Below are 13,493 nucleotides of genomic sequence, written 5' to 3'. Positions count from 1 at the left end.
CAATTAAACATTTAATAATTTTTAATTTGGCTACTTGCTTCCCTATTTTGGAGGTAATCAGCCTTTTTTGCAGGTTTCAACCATATTTATAGACCCCTCCCCCAAAAAAGCACACTGAGCTGAGGCACTGACCAATGTACAAAATTGCCTGCCAGGGAATAGGTTCAAATTCATGTCTGATACCTTTGTGGATAATAACTACAGTGATGGTTCTGTGAAGTTTTTTAAAACTGTATCGTGTATATATATATATTTTTTTATTTTATTTTATTTTTATATTTATATGTACGTGTATATCAATATATGTAATAGAACTAATAGGGGGCAAAGTTATGATGATTTTTCAGTCACAGCCAGTCACCCTGAGGGAGTGAGTTGTTGTGCCTGTGGGCTTGGGCCCAGGGTCTCAGGGAACATCAAGCTCAATTAGAGTAACATTATGCAAAAACATTGTTCTACATCCTACTTTGGTGAGTAAAGACTGAGATCTTAAAAGTTTGCAAGAGGCCATCTAAGATGCAACAATTAGTCCCCCCTTTGTCTGGAGCAAAGAAGAATGAAGAAAATCAAAGACGCATAGAAGCAATTACTCTCAGGGACTACTAGACCATGCAAACTCAGCCTATATGACCCTGAGATCAGAAGACTAGATGGTGCCTGGCTACCACTGTCAACCAGTGAAAGGAATCAGTTAGGAGATCCTGGATAGAGAGGAAGAAAAATGTGGAACAAAACTCAAAATCACGGGGGGAAAAAAAAAAAACCACCAGGCGTACTGATCTGATAGAGACTGGTGAAATCCCCAAGACTATGGCCCCTAGTTGTCCTTAGGGTCTGGAATTGACTCCCATGGCTTCCAGCCAAACAATAGACAGATGCGGAAGGTGAACATTTACAGCAGGTGGGTACACTCCTTAGAACAGTCAGCCGTGGGAGATCAGAAGGGCAGTATTGTGCACGGTGAGATAGCTCAGAGGGCAGGAATGCATGGGAAAGGATACAGGGAAAAGGTAGCCACAGGCAGGAAGTAGGAGAAGGGCTGTTACATTGTGGGAATTCCAATCAGTGTCATGAAAGAAAGCGTGTATGGACTGCTGTATGGAAAATGAACTTGCACTATAAACTTTCACCCAAATCACAATAAAAAAAATAAAAGTGTATCCCAGGGAAAGTGGTATAGTGGCTGCCTTTGGGGCTGAGGAGGAAGGAAGGAGTAAGCCTGGGGGATCGAGTGAAAACAAGGGAACATTTTCCACCGTCTGCCTTTTGCTGCTTTTTAAAACAAAAATTCCCAACCAGATGACTAAGTCACCCATTAAAAATTTTTAATGAATTTAATTTTAAAATATAGTGAAACAAAAAAAGTAGTGTGGGTCCCCTCGCCCTAGAAAGTCTTAATTCCATAGTTCCAGGGTACAGCCGAAACCCCTGTCCTTGAAAGGAAACAAAAACTCCACAGGTGATGCTGAGGCAGAGCCGAAGTGAGAAAAAAGAAGGCTTTCGGATTAACACTGCTCTGCAGGAGTGGGGAACCTGGCGTTGGGTGCTCGGTAGCTCTCCACACAGTAGGCACGCATAACACCTGGTGGCACTTTTGCTGTTCCCTGAGGTAAATGGAGAAGAAGGCCTTGGGCCCCTTCAGCCTCCGTGGGGCCTGAGGAGATGGTATGTCAGCACAGCGGGCTCTGTCACTGTGGGAGCTCAAGGAGACAGCATGGTGTTTAGTCTTTGCAGATGGATGAATACTGAGACCCTATCTGGAGCCCACTGGCCACAGGGCTAGTGGTGAAAGAGAGCAATGCAGGGTTTCTGCTAAAGAGCCAGTGAGGTCAAAGGAGCGACAGGAATCATGAGGAGATTCAGGCGTTATGGCTGTGTGGCCTGGTAAACCAAGCACTCCCTCTGGGTCATCTGTTTCCATGGGTTTTGATCATGTCCAACCATGTTACCAGACATGTTGATGCTGGCCAGGAGGGACATACATCCACTTCATTCTGTGGAGCAGACTCAGAGAATGTGGGTTCCCTTTCTTCCCACTGCTGGTCTCTCCTCTCAGGAGCTGAATGAGTTTTTTGTCTTGCAGGGATGGTGCTCCGTACTGCGAGAAGGACTACCAGGGGCTCTTCGGGGTGAAATGTGAGGCGTGCCACCAGTTTATCACAGGGAAAGTCCTGGAGGTGAGTGACACACAGGCGCCCCTGAAAGCCACCGCCATTTTCCTCAAGCACCCCCAGAAACACACGAGCGTGTCTTTTCCCATCTCTTCCATCCTTTCCACCTGAGGAGGACAGAAGGTGGGAGATGACGGACGTCTCACAGAATGAGTGTATGGTCCTGCCTCACAGGCAGCGTCTACCAAATATTCAGGTAGAAATCGGAATGAAGGGGAAAAAGGGATGATAAAGGCTCTATTGGAGGTTATGGAGAAGGAAAGATTATATTAGGCCATTTTTATTTTTAGTGGTTAGAAAAGAGGAAATGAAAAGGTGATAGAGTTGTGTGTATATGTGAGTGTGTACCTGTGAGTATGTGCATAGGTATAGGTATGTGTGTATGGGTGTGTGTACATGTGTGGGTGTGTGTACAGGTGGGTATGGGTATATGTGTGGGTGGGTGTGCAAGTATGTGTATATATGAATGTGTGTATCAATGTGTGGATATGTGTATGTACAAGTGCATGTGAGTATGGGTATGTGTACATATGTGTGTACAGGTGTGTGAATATGTGTGTAGGAGCATCAATACATGCATGGGTGGGTGTGCAGGTATGTGTATATATGGATATGTGTATGGATGTATACATGTGTGTGTTAACAATTGTGTGTATGAGCATGTGTAGGTGTGTGTATGAGTATATGTGTGAATATGTCTCTGGGGGTGTATGTACATGTGTAGGGTGTGTACAGGTATGTGGATATGTGTGGGTGTGAGTACATAGGTGGGTGGGTGTACAGGTATGTGTGTGTGTGTGTACATGGATAGGTACCTGTACACATATGTGGGTGTGTGTATATATGAGTAAGGAGCTCTGGTTGTAGTTGTTAAGGAATTTGGCTGCTAACCAAAAGGTCAGTGGTTCAAACCCACCAGTCTCTCCATGGAAGAAAGATGAAGCAGTCTGTTTTTGTAAAGACTTATGGCCTTGGAAACCTAATGAAAATCACTATGAGCCAGAATTGACTCAATGGCAGGGAGTATGTGTGAGTGTGTGTATGTGTGTGGTTTATGTACAGGTAGGTGTGTGGGGATGTGTGTACAGGTGTATGGAGGTGTAAGGGTGTGGGTGGGTGGGTGTGTGAATGTGTGTACACACGTGTCAGTGTATGCCTGTGTGTATACATACTCAGGGATCAGAGGCTCAGAACTGAGGTTGAGAAAAGAAAGAGTGGGTGGAAGCGTAGACTTCCCCACCCTTAGCAACCCACATCCTGGATGCCTGAGAACACCCAGGGCTCAGGCTGAGCCTGCAGCTTGAGGTGTGACTGCCTCAAGTCCGAGGGCTTTGTTCCTGCTTCTTCAGCAGCTGCCCCACCAGCTTCTGCCTCTGGGCTGAGCCCAGTTCCTCTGGAGCTGGAGGCCCATCGCAAGGAATTATGCGGCCAGAGTTCAGAGGGAGTCACTGCCCCACTTACCACAGGCCTAGGGTGTTAACCATTTCTGACTGGAAGAATAAAGGTTGCCACACCCATGTCCTACACTTCAGGACAGAGAACGTTGAAGCAGAGGTAGGTCTGAGAGCCCAGCAGCTGGGACTGGAATGGGTTGTACAGCTTGTCACCTCATTCCATCAGACACCAGGGCAACGAATCCATGGAGCCGTATCCCAGCCTCCCCCTAGGGCATGTTTCAGAAACACAGGACATAAATCCTAGGGGTCTACCAAGGTGCTTCTGGGCCACTCATTCATGAAATTTCACAGCAAAGGCCCCCTTAGACTCACTGGTCACACAGCAGGCTCTGTGACACCTTTCTTTCATGAGACACAGAAGGGCCACTCTGTGCTAGGAAATGCAGCAAACTACCTTGGGAGATACAGGAAGTCATGTTGTCGAATGCAGCTGCCTCTTAGCCACGGAAGAATGTTCTAGGAAGAGACAGCAGCGCCCACAGAGCCTCAGAGGGTGGGACAAGCACAGCACAAGCAAGAAACAGACCTCAGCTCTGTGGGCCAGGGCCATGGGTAGGCAGAGGGTGCCAGACAAGTGGGAGGGCCTTGGAAACCACTTTCAGAAGCGTGGGCTTTGTCCCAAGTGTGGTAGGGAGCCACTCCTGGGGCTTCCAGCCAAACAAAAGACAGGCATAGGAGCTGCACATTTACATTAGGTAGATGCACTCCTTGGAGAGATCAGTTATGGGAGAATAGAAGGGCTGTGTATGCACAAGGAGACAGCTGGATGGCAGGAGTGCATGGAGGGAAGAACACAGGGAAGAGGTAGCTATGCGGGGGAGGAAGTGGAAGGGGAGCTGTTGCATTGTGGGAAATTGCGGTCAGTGTCATGAGACAAAGTGTATGTGAACTGCTGTATGGAAAATGAATTTGCTCTGTAAACTTTCACCCAAATCACAATAAAATTAAAAAAAAAAAAAAAAAGTGGTGGGGAGCCACGGACGTGGTTGTGGCCGGAGTGTAATATGATTGGATCAGATTGCTTTGTAAAGAATGGATGGAGGGGGAGGCTGAGAACAGGGAGGCCAGTTAGGAGACTCCTGCAGAAGTCTGGGTACAAAACAGTGGTGGTACCAGCTTGTGCAAAACCTGAGAAGTGGACCCCACCCTCCACACGCACAGGTCAAGGCCAAGCGTTTTCATGGTCTGCCCAAGAACGTGCTCATGGTCACTCCTAGTGTACATCGAGGCTGGGGTTTGGGCCCAAGGAGAAGCCTGTGCCCAGGAGGCCTGTCGGAGAATATAAGTGCCCCATCTAAAGGACACCTTGGAGTCTGAGTGGTCGTGACCTAACATTCAAATGCACGGCTAGGGCTCCCCTGTCTCTCCCCAGAATGGACCTGTCGTCCTCCCCAGACCTCAGAGAGCTCCTCCCAGGAGGAAGCCTGAGTGGGACCCAGCAGCATTTTCCCTGGGGTTCCCAAGTTTGATCTGCCATGTAGGGCAGAAATAAACCTCCTGAGGTGGGAGTGATTGGGAAATTTCATTTTGCAACAGCAGTACAAACACCAGAACCATCTCTCAGATGTTCAGCTACAGAAAGAGAGGTGGGAAGACACGGAGCACAGTGCCTGGATTTGAACCAGCCTCATTTGCAGAAGGCACGGCTGAAGCAGCTGCCTCCTGCGTCCACACATGGAACGGTGTTCCCCCAAAAGGGTTGGGGAGGCAAAAGGACTCGGATGGGGGGGTGACTTGATTACTTTCAGACTTAGCTCAACAGCTGTGGGGAGGAATATCTAAAATAAAGTGAGGTCCAAGAACATGCCTTTTGGAAGGAACATCTGCCCACCCTCTTTTTTCCCTCAAGGCCTGAGTATTTCACTGTTCACTGCATCTGTAAAGGCTCTTACCACATTGGCTTCAGGTTTCAGGGAAGGCCCTTCTGAAAGCGTGGAGGCTCAGGCACTTTCCAGAGACTGCTTTCAGAGCTGGGAACCCTGGGAGTAGTTTGCACCATGCTCAGCCTTAGAGTCTGGATCCGCCCTGCTGGTGTGTTACCCCTCCCAGATGGGTGTGTGATCTAGAAAAATGGGTCTTGCGAGGTTATCACCCTGACATGTGACTGCTCATGAGTCAGTCTGGCTTGGCTACAATATAAAACAGGGCTGGTATGCGCACACTCCACCCTCCTCCACCCTTTGTTCTCTGACCCCTTATTGGAGACATATTGTGATTGCAGGTATGTTGTACTGAGAGCCCTGACTTTTTTTTTTTTTTCGTAACTGGGTTGGTCCTGAGTAGTCTTGTAAAGGTGCCTGTCCAGTAACTCCGTTGGGGGCAGTAATAGAAGGAAGGCCCAACATGAGTGTCAGGAGATACTGTAAACCCAGCACACAGCACAAGTGTCAGCGGTGGGGGCTGAAACTCTGGGTGGTTCTGATTTGATGCTAAGCCGGGCCCACGGAGCCCTGGGTGAGGTCAGATAGGTGATATTCTGCCTTCTTTTCACTCTCCTGCTGTAAATAAGTGTTTTTTCTGTGATCTATTTAGTGACTTTTTTTTTCACATTTCTGTTCCTTTGCATGTATGTGTGTGTGTGTGTGTGTGCATGCATGTGCACACACGCGTGCGATTCTACTATTTTAATCAGCCCCTGAGCACAGTGCCAAAGCCGTGTCCAGTGTCCTTGAGCCCAGGGCTGGAATGTGCCTTTTGGAGAAAAGGCTCGTGTTAGATCAGCTTATTCAGGCATAGGTTATAGTACTGTTGGAGCCCACACCAAACATGGAGTTCTTGCCATGAGTTTCATGTTAACAAATCAACAATATATATTCAATTAGGTGCCTTTAAACAGAAGCATGGGAGCTCTGGTAACATAGTGCCTAAGGCACCTGACTGCTAACCAGAAGGCTGGTGGTTCAAAACCACCAGCCACTCCTCGAAAGGATGGTTGGGCAATCTACTTCCATAGTGATACCGCCTCAGAAACCCAAGGAGGGGTCGCTATGAGTCAGATACGACTCGATGGCACATAACAACAAAAAAATAACAGAAGCACACACAAGACAAAGTTATGAACTGATCATTCGATGAAAACATTGTGACCAGAGGCTCCTGGGAACCTGACACTGTGTTTCCCCAGGGAGCAATGGTTCATTATTCACTAATTAAGTGTTTGCAGTGACGTCACTACCACAGATAACAAGAATCCTCTATTTACGTGAAACCCAAGAGCTGTGCTGCTTGATTTCTGAAGTCGCTTTGGCTCCGATGGTCTGAGTTCTGTGACTCTCCATTGTGGATTTAAGGTGGCAGAGCCGGCTGTTCGCTCTTCTGGAAACTGGCATGTGGCACTCAGCATGTAGTATACACACACAAGTATGCAGCATCTGTGCTCCAAGTGTAGCCTTATCTATCTCAATGTGCTTTCCATTTTGTTTTCTACGGCAGGGTTTTCTTTTCAGGGAACTCTTGTCATAAATAATACAAAAGTCTATGCTAATTAACAGGCAAATTCAGGAACATGCTGAAGGTATTTACAACCTGCCTCCTAATTAAGGAGTCCAGAACCAAATTAGTGTGAGAGACTGGAGGTTGCCAACAGCCTTTTCTCTCTATCCTGTCTCTAACGCTTTTCTGAAATAACTCCTCCCCTGCTCCCATAGCCTGTGCCTTAGCAGTCTGGTGGGAACAGGAAGCTGCATGAGACACAGGTTTGGGTACCAGATGCCAGAAGACGTGGGGGGCTTCTGTGGGGTATGAATTTCCTTGCATCTGTGGTGTCGGGCTCCAGGAGACCTCTGAGTCCAGCAAACTTCCCATCTTCATGAAGAAAGAAAACCACACGCAAGAGTTGATCAGCAACAAGATAGTTCCAATGACGGTAACAGATTAAAAAAAAATGTCAAACTGCAAACAGGAGCTTTGAGGGTGAAGGAAAAGGAGCTGCCCGCATCCCCTCCCCCATCTCCGTCTGCTCCCCGTTCCCCCCACGGACCAAGTGGGGGCTTCCTGTCTCTTAGTCGGTTGTGCTCTCTGGCACCATTCCCCTTCCCTCAGGGGCTCTGTGTGTTCCCCAGGAACTCTACTGATTCATGCTCTCATCCCAGGGTGCCCCAGGGGCTCTTCTCCCTCTGCAGAAAGAGACACCACAGAGGCACCTGCCTGTGGGGGGAGCATTCCTGGTCCCTGCTCTTCTCTCAGGACAGAGGGCCGTCTGAGTCTTCGGCTTTCCTGCCAGAGAGGGGTGAGGCAGCACTGCTTTGCTTCCTCCCACCTCACAGGCTTTCCCTTTCCTGTCTTCCTCACGTCACTGTTCCCAGGACATCAAGGGCTGGAGGGACATGTCTTTATGTGGTGTGCTCCTTACTGTGCCATTTATGCAAAGGTGTCTGGAACAGCCTGCATGCAACACAGTGTAGGAAGGACCTCCAAACGTAGCCCAAGGCAAGTCCTCTTAAATGCCTTTAGTGCCTTTCATGTCCCCCTTCCCTATCTTCCTCTGTTAACTTGGAGAAGAATGACTGAAGGATAGGATTTAGACTTGCTTCAGGGCCCTCCCACTGAACTCCTGGAGTGTAGGAAATGGAATCGACATGATCCAGCCAAATCCTTCTAGAGTCTCTGAGGGATTACAATCTGGTGGCTTTGCTATTTGACTGATTAAAACAACTACTTTTCCACAAAACCTAGGAATAAATGTTTGCACTGTTCCAGTGAAACTAATGCACTTTTTAAATGGAGGCACTTGTCCCCTTCCTCCCTTTCGGTGTAGATATTTTAAGCATGTAATGTTGCAATAGCTGTAAGCAGTGAGTAGGCCTTGTTCTGGGCTAACCTGTTGTTGGTGAGAGAAAACATAAGTGAACCATGACACCTGGGTGATGTGTAATCTTCTTGCCACCATTACAAAGTATAATGTGTACAAGGCACACTAGAAAGCACGCCCCCCCCGGTCCTGTGTGTAGCATACATAGATGAAGAAGAACCCACACTGATGCAGAAAACGAACTGCATTCTTCTTGTTCTCATCGTGCTCAGAGGACTTTATGATCTCGTCCCTTTAATTGAGACTTCAGATGCTTTCTGAGGATCAGGAAAGGGAACAGAATCAGGTGCTCTTAGTGGATTGCTTTCTTTCATATCCCGAGTCCGTCTGTGTCCAGCAGACAGTGAGCCCCATAAAACCCTGCCCTCGTGCAGTATTTCCAACATTTGCATGTGATCCCACGAACATTAATTCTCACAATAGACCTGTAAAGCAGTCAAGGCAGCTCCTGCTGGCTTCAGTTTATAGACGGGGCTGTTGAGCACTGGAGATGCTAAGGCTGATTAATAACAATCCAAGATTAGAACCCAGGTCTCCTGATTCCCAGCAGATGGGGAAACACACACACACACCTATCACTCCTGCACACACACACATAATGCTTCATGATCTACCTGCAAATAATCATTGTAGAAAACAATTTGCCTCCCATACAACTTGCTATTGTTGTTATTTGCCGTCAAGTTGAATCCGACTCATAGCAACCCTTCCTTGGGTTTCCGAGGCGATATCACTACGGAAGTAGATTGCCCAACCTTCCTTCTGAGGAGTGGCTGGTGGGTTTGAACCACCAGCCTTCTGGTTAGCAGTCAAATGCCTTAGGCCTACGCTACCAGAACTCGCTGAAGAACCAAAATTGACCATTGCTGATGAAATGGAGAAAGTCTATGCAAAGTTGTTGTTAGGTGCTGTCAGGTTGATTCCAACTCATAGCAACCCTATGTGCAACAGAATGAAACACTGCCTGGTCTTATGCCATCTCACAAAAAACCGTTGCTGTGTTTGAGCATTCACTGTGTTAGTCCATCTCATTGAAGGTCTTCCTCGTTTTTGCTGACCTTCTCCCATACCAAGTATGACAGCCTTCCCCAGGGGCTGGGCCCTCCAGAGAACATGTCCAAAGTACATGAGGTGAAGTCTCACTGTCCTTATTTCTAAGGAACGTTCTGACTTGACTTCCTCCAAGACAGATTTGTTCATTCTTCTGGCAGCCCATAGTATATTCACTATTCTTTGCCTACACCATAATTCAAAGGCATCAGTTCTTCTTTGCCTTCCTTATTCATTGTCCAGCTTTCACATGCACATGAGATGATTGGATGGACCGTGGCTTAGGTCAGGTGCACCTTACTCCTCAGAGTGACACCTTTGCTTCTTAAAACTTTTTAAAGAGGTCTTTTGCAGCAGATTTACCCAATGCAGCACATCTGAGTTCTTGACTCCTGCTTCCGTGGGTGTTGATTGTGGATCCAGGTAAAATGAAATCCTTGACAACTTCAGTCTTTTCTCCATTTATCATGATGTTGCTCAGTGGTCCAGTTGTGAGGAATTTTGTTTTCTTTATGTTGAGAGGTAATTCATACTGAAGGCTCTACCCTTTGATCTTCATCAGTAAGTGCTGTAAGTCCTCTGCTTTCAGAAAGCAAGGTGTGTCATCTGCATTATCGCAGGTTGTTGAGTCTTCCTCCAGTCTTGATGCTGCACCCTTCTTCATATAGTTCAGCTTTTCAGATTATTGGTTCAGCATACTGTTAAATAAGGCTGGTGAAAGGATACAACCCTGACACACACCTTTCCTGATTTTACACCAGCAGTATCCCTTTGTTGTGTTTGAATGACTGCCTCCTGGTCTGTGTACAGGTTCTTCATGAGAACAGTTAAGCGTTCTGGAATTCCCATTCTTTACAAAGTTATCTATAATTTGTTTTGTTCCATGCAGTCAAATGCCTTTGCATAGTCAATAAGGTAAACATCTTTCTGTTACTCCCTTCTTTCTGCCAACATCCCTCTGATATCAGCAATGATGTTCCTCATCCCATGTCGTCTTCTGCATCCAGTTTGAATTTCTGGGAATTCCCTGTCAATGTATCGTTGAAACCGTTTGTGAATTATCTTCAGAAGAATTTTCCTTGCATGTTAAAGATAGTGCTCAGTAATTTCTGCGTTCTGTTCAGTCACCACCACTGATCTGTCAGTTTGTTGTACTGTGGGTGGCTTGCGTGTTGCTGTGGCCTGGAGGCTATGCCTACAGTATTTCAAATACCAGCAGGGTCACCCATGGTGGACAGGTTCCAGTGGAGCTTCCAGACAAAGAGAGGCTGGGAAGAGGGACCTGACCATTTACTGCTAGCCAGTAGTGGCCCCGTTAGAACTATTTTCGGGACAGTAAACTTTCATCTTAGTTGGCTTGGGCCACTGAGTGGTGCAAACAAACCAAGAAGTTGCTCTTCATCAGTAAGTGCTTTAAGTCCTCTTCGCTTTCAGTGAGCAAGGCTGTGTCATCTGCATTATTATAAATGTTCAAACCCACATAGGAGCACTGCAGAAGAAAGGCCTGGCAGTCTGCTTCCATAAAGAATGTGACCAAAATCAACGACTCTGCTTCTGTGGAGTCATACCTTATGGTGTCTTGTCTCCTTTCATCAGCTGTAGGCACCACAGGGCATTTGTCTCAGGTTAGGGAGCACCTTGTCTTCAGAGCACTGGTTCTGGGACTCCTCAGAGCTCAATCAATAGCCAGGGGAAACTTTATATCAGTGACAGTCAACATAGACATGCCAATCACCTTTCTGATTGCAAACTATCACTTGACCATATACTGGAGAAATGCCCACATTTGAAAATAGAAGTTAAACAAAATGTGGTATATCCATTCAAAGGAAATTCCTTAGCCATAAAATGGAATGAAGCATAGATACATGCTACCGTGTAGAGGAACCTTGGTAATATGGTGCGAAGTGAAAGAGGCCAGTCACAAAAAAATTCCATTCACGTAAATTGTCTATAATAGGCAAACCCACAGAGGCAGAAAGTATATTAGTGGTTGCCAAAGCCTGGGGTAGGGGAGAATGGGGACTGACTGCTAATGGATGTGAAGGTTTTTGGAGGCAGTACTGAAAATGTGCTAGAAGTAGATAATGGTGGTGATTGTACAACCCCGTAAACACACTAAACCCCTCTGAATTGTGCACTTGAAGAAGGTAAATTCTTTGTTATATGAATTATATCTCATTTAAATAGATATGTGTGTCTGTGAATATATTTAGATATGTATGTATATAGGTATATATGTGGTATACACACATACACGCACAAAGTTACTCAAGGCAATACCAGAAACAAAACTCACTGCATCGAATCAATTCCAACTCACAGCGACCCTGTCAGACAGAGCAGAACTGCCCCATAGGGTTTCCAAGGCTGTGAATCTTTACCGAAGCACACTGCCTCATCTTGCTCCCATGGCAGCTGGTGGGCTCCAACTGCCAGCCTTTTAGTTAGCAGCTGTGTGCTTTAACTGCTGTGCCACTAGAGCTCCCTCAAGGTGATACAGAGTTGGGAAAACCTGGGTTTGAATCCTGGCTTGTCCTCTCCAGCTTCATGATGCCAGGCAAGTTCATTAACCTCAGTTATTTTCAGTTCTCTCATCTGTAAAATGAGGAGATGACTCATTACCTCATAGGGCTGCATGATTTTTCAAAAGAGACATGCAAAGCCCCTGGCATGATTCTATAGTTGCCAAGGTAGTGCCCTCTCCCTCTCTTCTCTCTTCCTTAGCAGTCTTAACTCGCTGGGGTTGAGAATGGTGGGTTAAGGACAGGAATGGAGGTTCATTTCCGCAAATGTGTTAACGTAGTATGCCCTGAATTGTAGAGTGTGCCTTGATTGACGTGAAATCTTCCCGCTGTTGTAAAGGAAACTCAGGTTTAAATTCAACATGTGGGCTATGACGTGTTGATGGCAACATCTTATTTGTGAAGAATAGCCGATATTTTGTCCCCTCCATTGATAACAGATTGTGAGGACAGCACAGGACTGGGCATTGTTTTGTTCTGTGGTCCGTAGGGTCACTACGCGTCAGCAGTCAGCGCAGAGTCAACAGCACCTAAGAACAACAACAGTTGTTAGCAGGTTGGGAATGGCCCAAAGCGGTACAGCACCTTAACATGATAAATGCTTGGAGGAAAATCTGTTTCACCCAAAGTTATCTGCTGTCTCCTACATTAGTGCAAGAGGAAATGCCTTGCCAGGGCAACAGAAGACAGTTCACAAGCAGTAAAGATTCGATATTTATGTAAAAAATCACCCCATTTCCTGACAGCATGAATGAAAGGACTTCCTTATCCGGAAATAACAGTTTGAAAAGAATTTGCATTTAACTTGAGTTAAAAGGAGGTTTTGTTTTTCACTGTTATCAGCATCAGAGAGTTTAGCTTTATTGCTGGTGACATGTGTGAGGGGGACTCTTCCAGACAGATCAGTGAGTATTATTGATGGATGAGTATTACAACAAAAAGGAAGGCTTACCTAGTTCTCAGAGAGAGACTTGCATTTCTGAAAATCATAGGGTGTCCAAGTCTAAAACTTCATCCCCTGGTGGTGCCCAGGGGACCCCAGGCCTCAAGATGAGTGCCCGGAACTATTGCAGCAGCTTCAGAGCCCCAGGGTGACGCTCAGTGGTGATGGTGTGGAACATGTAGTGACTAGGATCCAACAGCAGAGCACCGACCTGCCAAGGCAGGTAACCCTCCAGCAGAGAGAAGGGCTGCGTCTCCTGATCTGGCCACCGTTCTGGGCGGCACAGAAGTGGACCCCTCAAAACACAACAAACTGTTGCTGCCAAGTCAGTTCTGACTCCTGTCAAGCCACGTGTGTCAGAGCAGAACTGCTGTTCAGAGGGTTTGCTGTGGCTGATTTTTTAGAAGTGGGTTGCCAAGTCTTTCTTCCAAGGCACCTCTGTGTAGATTCACTTCTGTCCTTTTGATTAGTAACCAAGCACATTAACTGTGTCATCCAGGGACTCCTCAGAGTTGTCCTTTCTACTCTCCAGGACCC

At 46.7% G+C, this 13,493-nt stretch overlaps 1 protein-coding gene across 1 annotated transcript in view; it reads left to right on the top strand.

Annotated features, from left to right (window-relative positions):
- ABLIM1 (actin binding LIM protein 1) overlaps positions 1-13,493 on the top strand; it is a 235,739-nt gene that overhangs the window by 126,165 nt on the left and 96,081 nt on the right. Inside the window, exon 5 of the mRNA XM_042781044.1 lies at positions 2,084-2,177. Within this exon, the coding sequence (XP_042636978.1) occupies positions 2,084-2,177 (94 nt within the window). The remainder of the gene's footprint in view (positions 1-2,083; positions 2,178-13,493) is intronic.

Source organism: Orycteropus afer, unplaced genomic scaffold (assembly GCF_000298275.1).
Source record: "Orycteropus afer afer isolate SDZICR_OR568_19922 unplaced genomic scaffold, OryAfe1.0 scaffold00082, whole genome shotgun sequence".
Taxonomy (NCBI): domain Eukaryota; kingdom Metazoa; phylum Chordata; class Mammalia; order Tubulidentata; family Orycteropodidae; genus Orycteropus; species Orycteropus afer.
The sequence above is the reverse complement of the archived record's forward strand: the minus strand, read 5'-3'. Positions and strand labels throughout refer to the sequence as shown.